The sequence below is a fragment of the Doryrhamphus excisus genome, chromosome 10, assembly GCF_030265055.1.
Source record: "Doryrhamphus excisus isolate RoL2022-K1 chromosome 10, RoL_Dexc_1.0, whole genome shotgun sequence".
Taxonomy (NCBI): Eukaryota; Metazoa; Chordata; class Actinopteri; order Syngnathiformes; family Syngnathidae; genus Doryrhamphus; species Doryrhamphus excisus.
In genome coordinates, this window is record NC_080475.1 from 8,517,968 (window position 1) to 8,532,577 (window position 14,610).

General features: G+C 41.6%; 2 protein-coding genes across 3 annotated transcripts; both read left to right on the forward strand.

Annotated features, from left to right (window-relative positions):
- Positions 1-1,341: 1,341 nt before the first annotated feature.
- On the forward strand, positions 1,342-12,186 carry LOC131137477 (homeobox protein Hox-C9-like). The gene is made up of 3 exons (XM_058085486.1): positions 1,342-1,355; positions 10,365-10,933; positions 11,636-12,186. The coding sequence occupies exons 1-3, from the start codon at positions 1,342-1,344 to the stop codon at positions 11,878-11,880; spliced, it is 828 nt and encodes a 275-aa protein (XP_057941469.1). The 3' UTR covers positions 11,881-12,186.
- LOC131137476 (homeobox protein Hox-C10a-like) lies at positions 3,485-7,910 on the forward strand. Of its 2 annotated transcripts, XM_058085485.1 has the most exons (4): positions 3,485-4,118; positions 5,214-5,841; positions 5,933-6,146; positions 7,632-7,821. In XM_058085485.1, exons 1-2 carry the CDS (start codon positions 3,485-3,487, stop codon positions 5,486-5,488), a joined length of 909 nt encoding a protein of 302 aa, XP_057941468.1. In that variant the 3' UTR covers positions 5,489-5,841; positions 5,933-6,146; positions 7,632-7,821. The 2 variants fall into 2 exon arrangements, with proteins under 2 accessions (XP_057941468.1, XP_057941466.1); XM_058085483.1 differs by having other exon boundaries at positions 5,214-6,146; positions 7,806-7,910.
- Positions 12,187-14,610: the final 2,424 nt, after the last annotated feature.

Here is a 14,610-nt window from a genome sequence, read left to right on the forward strand (position 1 = left end):
TACTTGTTTTTACATGTGTTTGTCATGTTAGATACTAGCTATACTTGTATTTACATGTGTTTGTCATGTTAGATACTAGCTATACTTGTATTTACGTGTGTTTGTCGTGTTAGATGCTAGCTATACTTGTATTTACGTGTGTGTGTCTCATGTTGGATGCTAGCTATGCTTGTATTTACGTGTGTGTGTGTGTGGTTCACGTGTTGGATGCTAACTATACTTGCATTTACATGTGTGTGTCATGTTAGATGCTAACTATACTTGTATTTACGTATGTTTCATTTAATTGCTGGCCTTTTTATCTCTTCAATCTATTATGTTACGTTTATCTTACATGCAAGGTTAAGTGTTTAATTCCGCATGAATACGACTACTTTTACTTTAAGACCGACCCCGGTGGTCAATCCGTGTGGGTGGAGCTTGTTTGGTCCACGTGACATACACTTCCTATTTTATGCTGACTTTTGCTGTTTTTTCGGGGGGTGGTGGGCAGTCTAATCATGATCATTCATACTGTTCAAATCCCCACCAACACCCCCCTTTCTCACCCACTCTTGGCTACACCCACCAACCTTGGCCCTGGACCGTTTCAAGTAGATGTTGCCAGTGTTGCCTGTCTTTGCCACACGGGGGCTAGCCAACACCCCCCCACCCCCACCATACCCCCCACAAAATAACAAAATTCCCAACACTCTAACTTGTGTCCTTGGGTGTTGTGGTTGGAGGCAAAGAACCGAGTTTTTATACAAGAGATTAAAACTTCAAAGTTGAAAGGGAAATTAAAATATGTATGCATAAAAACCGAAGCGCCTTGGCCACAGTCTGCTTTGTAATTACAAGCCACAATGCTGTAAAAAAATAGTTGCTTTCTTTTGTTTTGGTCAATATTCGAGGCATTTAAAATGAAACAATGAAAGTATAAAAAGTATAATAAAGAATGGGACAGAAACAAATTTGGGACTTGAACGCAACTTTAAGATACTTTAAAAATACTAGTTAAAATAATAGACATTTCTATATAATCCAAAATGGACTCTATCGTATCGTAAATGTTGTCCCAAAAATAATATTATATAATAATAAAAAAATATTATTATTATTGCTGTATTTTTCTATTATGTTTGAAAATGAAACAAGCTACATGTTTGTGTTTTTAACCCATTTTTATACCGAAGTATCTCACTCACATCTCAGCACCAATCCTGTTCTATGGGGCAATAAACAGTTCAACGCAATAAAAAGAGCTCCTTGTTATTGCTGCACAAATAACCCTCAAAAACGCTCTCGTTTACATTAGCAAATTTGTCAGCTTCCCCTGGCAAATAATTCATTCTCTAATTCATGCACTTAAAGGAGTTTTGGACCATTCGTCACGCTGCGTTGCTGAGGTGTGTTTAGGTGCGTGTGTTGTAACATTTAATAATGTACTACTTGCTCTCCTTTTGACGGCGCTTGCCACTCTGGTTTTTAATTAAGAAAGTACATGATTCCGGCGCCATAAATTCGCAGTTGTGCGCCGCAGTGGACAGTGAGCATGAAAGAGGACGCGAAGCACAAGCTTCCTAGCATGCATCGGAAAAGAGCCTGCCAAGAGAAAATTACTGGTATACTTTTTGATTTGTGCAATAATAACACACTCACTCATACGGGCAGGATCTTGTCAGGCACCCCCCCATCCAACCCCCCCCCCCAAACCTCACATCCATATGCTTTACGAAATAGTAACAGCCTGCAGCGTATGCATCAGTGGTTGGATTTGAGACAAATGCAAATACTCTGCTGGAGTCAATGAGTCAAAGTACAAGTACAAAAGTACATTGTGTAGGCCGTGTCATATTACTGCACACTTTGTGCGTCATATCGATTCGTTGAGTTCGTTAAGTTAGTGCCCCCATCTAAATAACTGTTTAACTGTTAACTGTTGTTTCCTTTTATTCAAATATACAAATATATGTATATATACGTGGCACCATAAAATAAATCCCTTCCCCTCAACACCCACACACACACTCTTCAGTCTGGGGAGTCTCAAATGCAGACCTCAAGTGTGAAGCAACGCACAACTTGACCGTCACATGTTACCGATAGATTCCATTTTTATTAATTTTTCATTAATAGTAGTGCCCCCCACGGTTTTGTTTTGCCCCCCGGATGGAGCCTGCAGGCAAAAGTGTCGATTTGGCATGACTTGTGTGATTATATTTGTTTTACAAAAGCTCCACGGATGTCCACAGAAAAGCACACAGAGACAACTAGACTGGTATTATTTCCATTTTTATTTCACAAAACTCATTCACGCATGTAGTACATGTTTGCAATAAATATATTCACAGGTTAACTTTCATTTTAAACCGGTTCAACCCGTTCGATGCTATTTGGAGTCTTGGCGTGCTTTTTAAAAAAAATCTTAATTTACAAACAAGTCAAACACGAGAATATTTAGAAGAAATAAAATATATTAAAAATAAGTACAAATAATTATTTTAACAAATATTTCCAGCAGCACAGTTGCTGGGATGAAACACTGATTACAGCAGACAACCACATTGTTTTAACACACCGGCGTAGTTAATGGCATAGCAGCTGGGCGTCAAACCATGGGCACTTCGGTGCAGAACAAATCCTCAAAACATCGCTTCGGATTTACTAATATTCCCGTTTCTATTGTTTTATTAACGATTGCTGTGTCGCTTGCTACACAAACAGCAATGTCATAAAAAAATAATCCTATTCTTTAGTGCCAAAAGTGACACAGACAAAAAGCAAACAATTTTGTATTAATTACCACAAACGCAGCACGAACAAATAGTTATTAAAAATGATCTCATGATGTAAGAAGTATTTAAATACTATGGGAAATGATCATTGTATGTTGACTATTAGAAAAAAAGGCTGCTGTAATGTATAAATAATACAATCATTTGTCTTACAGCAAACAGGAAGCACGTCCAGCTAGTAAAATTAGCCCCCTTTTTAATTCACTGTATAGTTTGTTATTCTAAAGGAAATGTCTGATAAAAGTTCTGTAATATTCCAAATCTTACCTCGTGAATTCGGTGGCATGTTTAAAAAAAAAAAGCCAAGCCGTCCATCAAGCTGGTGCTATTCAAATATTGCCAATAAGAAAGACAAATGTGCCCCAAAAGCCACGTAGCTGGTGTTGGAAAAACGTCAACTGCAGCAGCTCGCCTTTGTCTGCCATGCTGAGGCCTTGTCGTGCTACCCCGCTTCCGGCCACAGGGTGTCGCTCTTGCTCCACCACAAACGCCTCTTCCTTTCCAACTTGACCGCGCTGACGTCACAGCAGTCTGGAGCATCAAGGCCACTTCCACGCCGCTATTGGTCTAAAAATCACATGACCGAGTCTCCCAGCATCCATAATTATGTTCCTGATCTATTTTTTTGCGCCCCCCCTCCCCAAAAGATGTCAGCATCCTGCTGTCCTGATTCTCTTGGAAGGATCCAACAGTGGCGGTAAAAAAAAATGTCATGTCCTAATAACATAGCAACCGGAAACTTCCTCATGGATTCCTTAATGGGAGGATCGTTATCCTGCAGAGGTGACGGTTACTCCGGCGGGCCCGGGATGTACATTCACGCCGCCCCGGATTACGGCTACTCCGGTGGGAGAAACCTGACCAAGGTGGCTGCGTCTTCACTCTCCGGTGGCGTCCCGCTCGGTGGCTTCCAAGACGGGCCCTACCTGCCCGCGCAGCTGGCCTCATGGACTTCCAAATCCGGAGGGGACTCGCAACCTGTTGCCCCATGTTTACAACCGTGCAACGTCAAAGAGGAGGCGTTTTGTGGCCGCTATCCGGATAACAGCAATAAGAGCAGGGACACAACAGAGCCGGCTGTCTACATCCGGCTGGGGGACAATAGCTGCGGGCCCCAGCCCGGCAGCAGCTCCTTCCAGGTGTACGACGCCGAGGGGACACATGAGCCGGACGACCAGCAGCCCCCCTCCGGATTCTCCCTCACACCCTTAGCCGCCGCGGAACCCGGTTTGAGCCTGCAGACCGGACTGGAACCTGGCAAGGCGGATGATGACAGTCAGGACAGGAAGCGGAACGCCAAAAGTGACAGCTGCTCAAATGACTCGGATACCGAATTAAAAGGTACAGCGACGTTATTGCGCTTCACAACCCCCCCCAAACCCCCCCCTCCTTCTCATCGAACTATCGAGTAGACGATAAGGCAATAATGGCGCTATTTGACACAGCGGGGCTTGTGCAGCCTGCGGCATTAACACCTTTGCATTAATGTGTCAATGTGAGACAAGCACTTATCATCAAATAAACACACGCTGTCATTCTTTCACCTTCATCTACTTTTAAACTGTCACCGTTTACGCTCCCAAATTACGCTATCAACGTAAAACACATCACCTTTATTATTATTATTATTATTATCATATGTATATTCAGCGTTTTTTTATTTAAAAGAGAAAAAAGCCCCGAGCAATATTTCTTAAGATTATACTTTGGCATAAGATTTATTTAATGCATTTACACTCATAAAATTTCACTTAATTTTAAGTAAGATTTGATATTTCCTGTTTCAAATCTTTCATGAATAATATTTTAAGTAAGAGTCGATTCATGCATTTTTTTCCCCATACTTTACTTGTGATTGAAACTACTCTATTGTTCCAATGTGTGTTTCTGAATTAAATGTTTTTATGGTTATAAAATACACTTTTGGATCTATTTAAAGACAGCTCTCTCTTGATTAAAATAATACTTTAGGTGTCGTATTTCAGCTTTAATAGAATGCATCTCCTGTACACAAACCCTTTGGCTCAGGGTGCGCCAAAGTAATAAACCTTAATGTGAGTCTGAGGTCCAACTCTGACTGTAAAACAACCACAATGGATGCTCTTACACGCTGCATGCTAAGTTCATTTAATTAAAAACTGATTGGAGCCGGAAGTAGTTCTCTTTGTTCTTATGCAGGTGAAGTTGTATCCGCAAAGGTGGTATGCAGCAATGCAGTATGTGATATGCGTAAAATGTATGTATGTATTTATATAACATACACTCGGGTTTTAGTTTAGCAATGCATGCTAATGCTACTATAACGTTTATGCAGCACGGTGCTAAATTTGTAGACATTTTGTGGTGGTGTGTTTATGTATTTAAGCTATTACGCAATAGGAGACCAGACTAGACCAGACTAGACTCAAGTTGCCTCTCTTTGTCTCCATGGGACAGATCCTTCCGCGGGGAAGACCACCGGAAACTGGTTGAAAGCCAAAAACGGCAGGAAGAAGAGGTGCCCCTACACCAAGCACCAGACCCTGGAGCTGGAGAAGGAGTTCTTGTTCAACATGTATCTGTCCCGCGAGCGCCGCCTGGAGATCAGCAGGAGTATCAACCTGACCGACAGACAGGTCAAGATCTGGTTCCAGAACAGGCGCATGAAACTGAAAAAACTCAGCAGGGAGAGTCGCCATAGGCAACATGGCGCCGTGTATCACTACATCTAGAAACATTATCACGCACAAACACGCACATAAACATGTACATATAAACATAATTCATTCATTATAATTATTATTATTGACTCTTTGCCTAAAAAAAACAAAACATGGACGACAGTTTTTGGGAAGGAAAAAAAAAGACACCAGTTGTGCACGTGCACGAGATGCCCAAGCAGCCACGTCACGACCCTCCGCGTCAAAACAACCCGCAGAGGGGGAGCAACGTGAGCCAAGTTGTCCCCTGCAAAAAAAAGTGTGAAGAAAAGAAGAGAGAGATAGAAGACGAAGAGAGCACCGGGTCACTTTTAATAGAAGCCGGCGACCATAACCTTGATTTAAATATTATCCAGGTGACCACAGTAAGTCAAGGTCATAAAATTCTAATGTCAGCTTCGCCCCTGGAAAGCGTTGGGGGTGGATTTTATGATCTGCAAATATAATGTGCCGCAGCAGTAAAAGATGCGCTTAAAAAGGTGTGCGGGCGAGGAGGAGGGCGAATCACACGCACACGGCGCTGGCTTGCAAAGTGCACGATCCACCACGCTTTGGAGGCTGCACGGAGGCTGCGGCCGGGATAAAGGGAAGATGGAGGATAAGCGTGGAGGAGCGCGTGCATCCGGGAGAACACGTGGACGGGAGACAAGACTATTGGAAGCAAGTCAAGGTAGGAATTATGGTTTATTCTTTCATATTGCTGCTTTTTTGGATGGAATGTGGCAACACCTCTCAGCGGGTGGTTGCTTTGTGACAGCCATGTTTATACTTTCTGACAACTTGTGTGTGCTGCTGTTTGATGCCTGGATAAATATTCCTGGAAAATGCTTGCTCTTTGGAATATTGCAATATAGTATGCGGATTGGGATTATTAGTATCTTTTTATTAGCTGTGTGTGTGTGTGTGTATACGGAAGTCTGATTGTTATTGTTTGCTATTCTGTCTTTTTGGGTGTGGATTTTTTTTCCCCCTTTGTCGCGAAACTGAAACGTGGTTTAGGTAGTTTCATGTTGTTGGGGTTGGCTTCCTGACTCGGCAACAAGAAACTGCCTTGATTACGTCAGTTCGTCTTCATCAAAGGGGGGGCACAGTTTCATCCGAATTCCAAGCCCTTATAAACGCTTATGGTCACAAACGCCACTGGAAAACGATCATGTGTATCTGCAGTGTGTGCATATGAGGATGGAATGAGCTTTATTTGCTGCCATGTTGTAAACACACTATGCATCCGCCATTGATGGACGGGTGCATGCATGCACAGTGGGGGGGGGGGGGGGGTGGATATGAAAAATCAATATGTCTGAGGCTGATGTTGTTGGAGGGGCTTTGTTTCAGAATTGTGCAGCAAGTGTTTCAGTTTTCGTTTTTTTTTAGCTTGTACTTGATATATATTTCCTAAAATAAGTGTGCAGAAAACAAAATATGCATAGTCATTTTCTATTATTATTATTATCATCTTATATTTCTTATTAAGAAAATATCACAACTAAATATTAAATATAGTATCACACCCTAATAGCTTCTATTGATTGGCATGCAGTTAAATATCATCTGCATGTTTTTTTTTATCCTGTACATAAAATTGGACCTTGAATAGTTAATGCACTATTGTGATAATATTCAACAATGTATTGAAGCAGCATGAGAATTTAGATTTTTATAAATTCTACATAAAAACACGTAAAGCCATTTTTAATGATACACACTATTGGCTGTATTACTGGTATAATTACATGTCTTATCTCATAATGTTGAAGCAAATGATTATATTAATGATATTATTATTATTATGCAGACGGTGGCCTAGTATATTTTGTGCTCCTCTTTGGAATGGAATGACCTTTATTGTCATTATACAAGATGTACAACGAGATTGGAGAGCTTCTCTTTTCAGTGCAGTAGTCAAGTTTAAAAAAGTATACAAAAAGTGGAGTAAAAAAGATACATACAAGATATACAGGAGCATATGCAGTAGCAGACATATTGCAGATATATTAATTTTAGTGCAATGATGAATTAATTGGTGTTTACTTGTGCAAATGTGCACAGTGGAATCAAATATGTGACGCCGAAGAAGTCCGAGAAGGACTTGGATGTGTTGTTGTTTTGCATTCACCCCGAGCCGCATGTTTACTGCTTCTCTAATCCTGCTCAGTGTTTCCCTGGCGGCGGTGCAAATTGCAAGAAAGGGGGACAGTCTGGAATCCAAAGTCACTTTCATTCAGCTGTGTGAATGGGCGTCTTCTCTTGGAATGTATCGGCCACAAAGACTTTTACAGTTCACCCTAAAACCATATAAACATAAAGCCATTTATTTTCCACTTTGTAGTGGCGCACAGGAACTGAAGCCGTCAGACCCTGACTTCCTCCAAGGGACACTTCAAGTGAGGTGTGACAAGACACTGCAGGACGTAACAGGGGGCATGACTTTAAAGGCTTTTATTTATCATTTTATCATAAGATTTGACATAATTAAACGATACAGTACATTTATGATAGAAAATACCAGTAAATAGCAGTATTTTTAATTTATTTGATTAAAAATGATCAGCAAAATGGCGGTTTTCTCTCAAAAGGATACTATTCTAGTCATGAAAATAACTTAATAATTATAATAATTGTTGATTTGGACTGCACGTGCAGTAAATTGCTGATTGCTAATATTATTTTGAGGCCAAAATATGCAATTAAATCTTCATCCAGACCGTCATTTTAGGGAATAAACGAACTTTGAAGTAAATGTAATGTTATTGGACTCTAATGCGGCTGCGCAGTGCAGCCTGTCCTATTTAATGCAGAGTCTCTTCTGAGTTTGGGGCCAATATAATAAAAATACACTCCATATGGAAATATTTAGGTCATTGTTTTTAGCTGGAAGGATGATACAGGCAATATGGAGGAAGCATTTTATCGTTGCGTGGAATTGGTGAGATTGTGGACACGATATGATATTAGCACGTCCAAAGTGTTTGTCGTGGCACATATTTAAGGCTAAATGAGGTACCATATTCCACTGACTTCCACGGCATTCATTTAGATGCACTACTTGGTGACAAGGAGGGTGATAAAAATGGCTTTTTGTTTTGCCGTAGAGCTTCATATAGATCATGTGGTTTATATAGATTGACAACACGGAATGCAAGACATTTGAATATGAAATATCATGAATGTTTGGAACTCCAGTCGAAGAAATAAATCAACAAAAAGTGTCATAAATATTGATGTCTTAAAGCAAATGTCAAAATAAGCACAAAAAATAAGCATATCGCATATTGAAATGATAATATGTGTTATAGTATCATACAGCCACTGAACGCTTTTCATTGAGGCTCAATGGCAGCAGAATAAACAGACTTAGACCTTCAACCTGCAGGGGAAAAAACACAACTTTAACCCGATCTTATTGAAGTTAAGAACAATTTATAGTGAAGCAGCATACATCTGGTGGAACATTTGACTCAATCCTGCTTTCAGTTCTGTTGTCTGGCCTTTTACATTTCACGCTTGAATCTGAACTCCATAACACACATTGTTACTTCATAAGCAAAAATACTACTAGAATATTATACTCTATACTAGTACAATCAATATTTGATTTTTTTATGTTGGAATGAATCTTTATTTACTCCACATGCCTGCAATTAAGACCCAGTTAGCGTGTAAAATTAATTACGTGGCCGGAAATAAACATGGTATTTATTTAAAGCAACAGTCCCAAAATCACGCGCATACTCGCAGCCGAAAGGGGATCCCATATATATGAATATATATGAAAGCAGATATTGAACTCAATTCAATCCGAATTAATGGCTGCGTGTATAGCCCGCATTGCGGTGTGCTTGCTTAACTGCTGCTTGTGTGTAGAAGCAGCACCATGTTGGCAAGTTTTACAGCATGAATCGGGATATAAAATAGTTAACGCATGTTATTCCCTTATGTGAGTTATTTTTTTTAATCTAACGACTTTTGCGTCTTTTTGGTTTGCAGTGTCTCTATCGTCTTTGTGCGGCCTTTCTGTTGTGTGCGCGCGTACACGCACACGTATACACACACACACACACACATATAAAGTTGTGTTGTTTTTATGTCAGGAGAGGGAGCAGGATGCCGGCTTATTAACGACACGTTTATGAACAATCAAATGGTTGTCCTTAAAATTTATCGACAGGCATTAAAACTTGAACTGCCACTATGCGGAATATGGCGGCACTAGTGGGCTGCCTGTCAACAATGCCGGGACCCCCTTCTTCCACGCTATGTCCCGGATCCCCTTTTTTGGAAATGTCGTTGCGCATTTTAATGTGCGCATCCCGTGTTTGCCCTGTGACTCCATCTCTGTATTAAACTGTGAACACAATCGGAGCTTGTAAAAAAACGAAAAACATGCCGCACTTCCACACTAGCAATGGTGTTTGCGGAAAAGACGCACGTTAAACACGCATGTTGTCGGTTGCAGCGGCGTAAAGCTGAAGGATTCTGCAGCCAGACAGAGATTGATGACACCGTCAAATAGTGCCGGGCTCCGTTTCATACGCAGTGCGCGCATGTATCTGCACTGCGACTGCACCGCGATCCCGTTTTAGCGCTCTTCCGCTGTTTTTTATTGGGCAAAAAAAGACGCAGACATGGACGAGGAGGTCACCTCGAAAGACCTCCGCCACCAAGAAAGAAAACTTGTTTTATCCGGTAAAGAGCAAGGCTCTTCAGGGGTGAGTGGCGCATTGATCCGCCATACAATTTTTTGTGGGGTAAATACAGTCACGTGACGCGAGGGCAGCCAATCGCAGGCGGCCGAGCTGGGAGAAATAATTACCTGCCTTGATTGTTCTATGGCCAGATAAAAAAGTACACATACACTCCATATAATAATCGGATGCATGTAAAAGAGTCCGGGAGGCTTCGACATGTCGACCACGGGTCCCATAAGTAATTATTATGTGGACTCCCTGATCAACCATGACACCGACGAGGTTCTCGCAGCAGCTGCGGCGGCGGCAGCGACTCGTTTCTCGGCGCCTTCCTCGCATCCTGCCGGCCCACGTCCCACCTCTCTAGTCCCGGACTGTGGAGACTATCCGTCTTGCAGCTTCGCGCCCAAACCCGCTGTGTTCCCTTCCTCATGGGGGCCCTCGCAGTCCTCCATGGTCTACCATCCGTACAACCAGGCTCACTTTGGGACAGAGTCGCGGTACGTGCGCTCGTGGCTGGAACCCATCTCGGGCGCGGTGCCTTTCCACGGCTACCCGGGAAACGGCAGGCATTACGGCTTGAAGCCGGACGCCTTCTCGGAGCACAGAGCCGGCGAATGCCTCAGTAGCGCCGGGAGGACCTACACGGATTATTTGTACTGCTCGTCTTCGGATATGCGGGACAAGACGCTGCAGAGCCTCCCCTCGCCCGAACCGGAGCTGCTGGCTGCTGGCAAGCATAAAGAAGAGAAACCGGAGCTCGACCCCAGTAAGTTCCAGCTACTTTTACTGCTTTTTTTTGCTAGGAAGGGCATAGTCTGTAAAGTGAAATTATACACTCGCCCCCCTTTTTTGCTGGCCGTATAGCAACTATAAAAGACAAACGCTACTGGGCTAATAATACTGGGGCTATAAAAAAGCCTCACAAGGTTGTAAACATGCCCCAAGCCACGGGAACACATTGAATTTGGGTGCAAGGAAACCATACTTTGCCTTGTCTTGTCTTGGAGTAGCAGGTACAAAGCACAAATACTGTATTTATGCAGCATTATGGTGTCCTCGCATCCAGATCCGGGTCTTTTTCAGCCATTTTTAGGCCTACCATTTAAGAACAAAGCAATGTTTATTCCACTATAATAATAATAATAATAATAATACTATGTGCAGAATGACGTTAAATAAACACACAAATGAGCCATGAAAGCAACTTGGGGAATATCTCCAACACATTGGACCACGCAGGACCTGTGAAGGCTTGAACTATGGGCTACTTTATGGGCCAATAAAGTGAATAAGCGCATTGAGTATTTTACGACGGTGTTACTCACAAGTTAAGGGGACACGGAAGCAACTAAGTGCAAGCTCTAGATAGTACATACGATGGCTTTGGAATATTAAATACAATGGAAACTCCTGTGAGTGTAATGAACATTATTGTAAATAATAACCAATTGGTATATTTTCCTTGCAGACAACCCAGTGGCAAATTGGATCCACGCTCGCTCCACCAGGAAGAAGCGATGCCCTTACACAAAATACCAGACTCTCGAACTGGAAAAGGAGTTCTTATTCAATATGTATCTTACCAGGGACCGCCGCTACGAGGTGGCCCGGGTCCTCAATCTGACCGAGAGGCAAGTCAAAATCTGGTTCCAGAACCGGAGAATGAAGATGAAGAAAATGAACAAAGAGAAGAGCGACAGCAAGGAACAATAATATTGTCATAATAATTGCAACTACCATGGACAGCACACATGAAGACAACCACTTCAATTCTCTTTATATTTATCCCTTTTTTACGCACATGTGTCCTTGTGTAATTCATGAAATTCTAAATTTACATTTAAAAAAAATGCTTTTTTTTGTAAGGGAAGTTCTAAAAGTACAAATAGGACGCCTTATGGCGCTCCCAGGAAAGAAAATACTTGAAATCCTGTGTATTTCACACACCCGTAATGGACTATTTTGTACAGGATGAAAAGGCCTGTTATTGTATGTCTTGTATTTTTGTCATAGTTGTTGTGTATCTCTTTTTTGGACTGTACTATCCTATACGAATTTTAACTGTAGAGTGTAGATAGAGAGTACATCTGCAAATACAAACGTAACCAATAACTCTTGTTTTGTGTTGATTGTGGTTTTGACGTGTGTGCGTTAATGAGAATAACAAATATTGTGTTTGAGATGATGTTCCTGCAGACATAACATGGAATTTAATATTTGCATTATTTAATACAATATGGGGTAACGTACTTCTTAATTCATGGAATGATAAAGTATATATATATTTGATATATATATATATTTGATCCCATCCTGCATGAGAACGAGTCTCACATTTGGTCCCGGCTTTATAGGGCCTAAATTGTCTTTTTGTGGTGCCGGACAATAAAGACAGGATGCTCCACTTTTCAGAGCCCAATCCCGTGCGTTTCCGCCCGGACACACACACAAAAAAAATGCCACTTTTTTATCACCCCACGCTGGAACTCGCCTGTTTGTCTCAAATGCAGACCAACAAAGCAAACTCGGGCGGCTGGCTAGACGTCTGGCCTAAATGACTTTATGGTTTTAATGGACGGAGCTGCAGGACTCGTTCAAAGGAACCCCTGCGCACCTTCAGGGGGAACTAGGCCCGGCTGCAAACCCCCTGCCCCATGCCCCATGCACTTCATCATATCAGTGGTCTATTAGGCGACCATTAGATGAAGAAATAGTTATTAGTTATCCATGAGGTCTATAGTCAAGCATAAATGTGCGGTATAAAACCACACCGATAATAAAAAACACATCCATTCCACGTCACGCAGCTCTTATTCAAGCAAAATGGCCACATCCTGACGTGAATTGGACAAATGGGGGCATCTTGTTGTCCCCGCCGTAGCTCGTCCTGATTGGTGGATTCCAACCAGGTTGTGGGTTTAGGACACCAACACGGACGCTAGATGACGCTGTTGATCCATGTTTTGCGCAAAGGCGTCTATATATGTGAAAGCACTTTTCCACTGCCTTTTTTTTTTTTTTGCGGCTTGTCCTGAAAAATGAAAACTGACGTCAACAATGCCGAAATGACACCCGGGCAGCAACCAAGCGTATTTAGTGGTCAAAACCAGGAAGCTGGACTGCAGTGGAAAGCGTGGAGATGGTTGTTGTTGCAACATGGTTTTTAATGAGTGTGGATGTTGGATTATGGGTTGTTTGCTTTTAAAAAAACCTTATTTGATGATTAAACCGGTTATGCATATTTTGTTACATATTCAATTATATCGTCTTCCTTAATTTTTTTGGAAACATAAAGTACTGTATATTTCTAAATGTACTACTTCACAGTCAGGAAATAAGAGTTTTTATAGTGTGTTGTTGCTACAATAATAATAATAATAATAATATTATTATTATGAATGGTCATCAGTATTAATTGGTTGTTGCAACACCAGCATTAAGTGTGTGTGTGTGTGTGTGTGTGTGAAACAATGATTGGCAATCTGCATATTTATAGAGTGTGAAAGGTCTATAAATTCGCCCAGTGCGCCTTTCATATTTTACGAGGGTGTGTATAAAACGTTAGTGGCCCCCACAAAAAGCACACTGGCGTGTTTGGAGACTGTGGAGTGTGTGTGTGTGTGTGTAAGTGTGTGTGTGTGTGTGAGCCCACATGAACATTGAACTGGAACTTGCTAGTGCTGATTGTAGCTAAACATCCAGTGTAAAATTTTATGAACTCTTCCACGCGGGGAGATTTATCCTCCGTGGCTTTTACGGGGTCATTGAGTGGCATCTACTATTCATATAGGTCGTGTTTATATTTGCGTGTGTCTATGTTTTACCAGCGCTATATGAGTGCGAGTGTGTTTGATTCCTTAACCCTTCCTTTACTCGATTACACCGAGTTGCGCACTGCATGGTTTACTGCTGCGTAAATGGTTGGGTTTTTTTTAGCTTGTGTATCATGCATCATTTACTACGTTGTACTCTTATAACACCGGATACTTGTACTCTTATTGTGTCGGTGCTACTTACAGCATCATGATTTGGTGATTATTGTGTTGTTGTTAGTGTTTTGTGTTGTGATGGCATCATTAATTGATGATTATGTCGGTGATACGTCAGCATCTGTCCTGGTGTTATGTTGCATTGGATTTTTGTTAAGCAATATAATATCTGTGTTATTATTATAACGCCAGGGGTGCTTGGAGTTTTTGTATCTGCTATGATTATTGTGAATGGTTGTGGTGCTTTTGTGGCTGCGTTTGTGAGTGCTTTTATTGTGCTGTGCTGGTTTTGTCTTATTACAGCAACATTCCCCTGTGCTTGTTATTATTATGATTATTATTATGATTATTATTCTCTTCCTGGAGGTCAGGTATGAGGCAGAAATGGCTCTTTACGCTGTAAATGTAAGCGTCCATTGATTAGCCGATCATACGTGATGAGGGCAGGTGTGCG

Coding starts and splice junctions, on each gene's coding strand:
- LOC131137477 (XM_058085486.1), top strand. Junction 10,934..11,635: donor GAAACCGGAGCTCGACCCCA/GTAAGTTCCAGC, acceptor TTTTCCTTGCAG/ACAACCCAGTGGCAAATTGG.
- LOC131137476 (XM_058085483.1), top strand. CDS start 3,485: ATGTCATGTCCTAATAACATAGCAACCGGAAACTTCCTCATGGATTCC. Junction 4,119..5,213: donor CTCGGATACCGAATTAAAAG/GTACAGCGACGT, acceptor TCCATGGGACAG/ATCCTTCCGCGGGGAAGACC.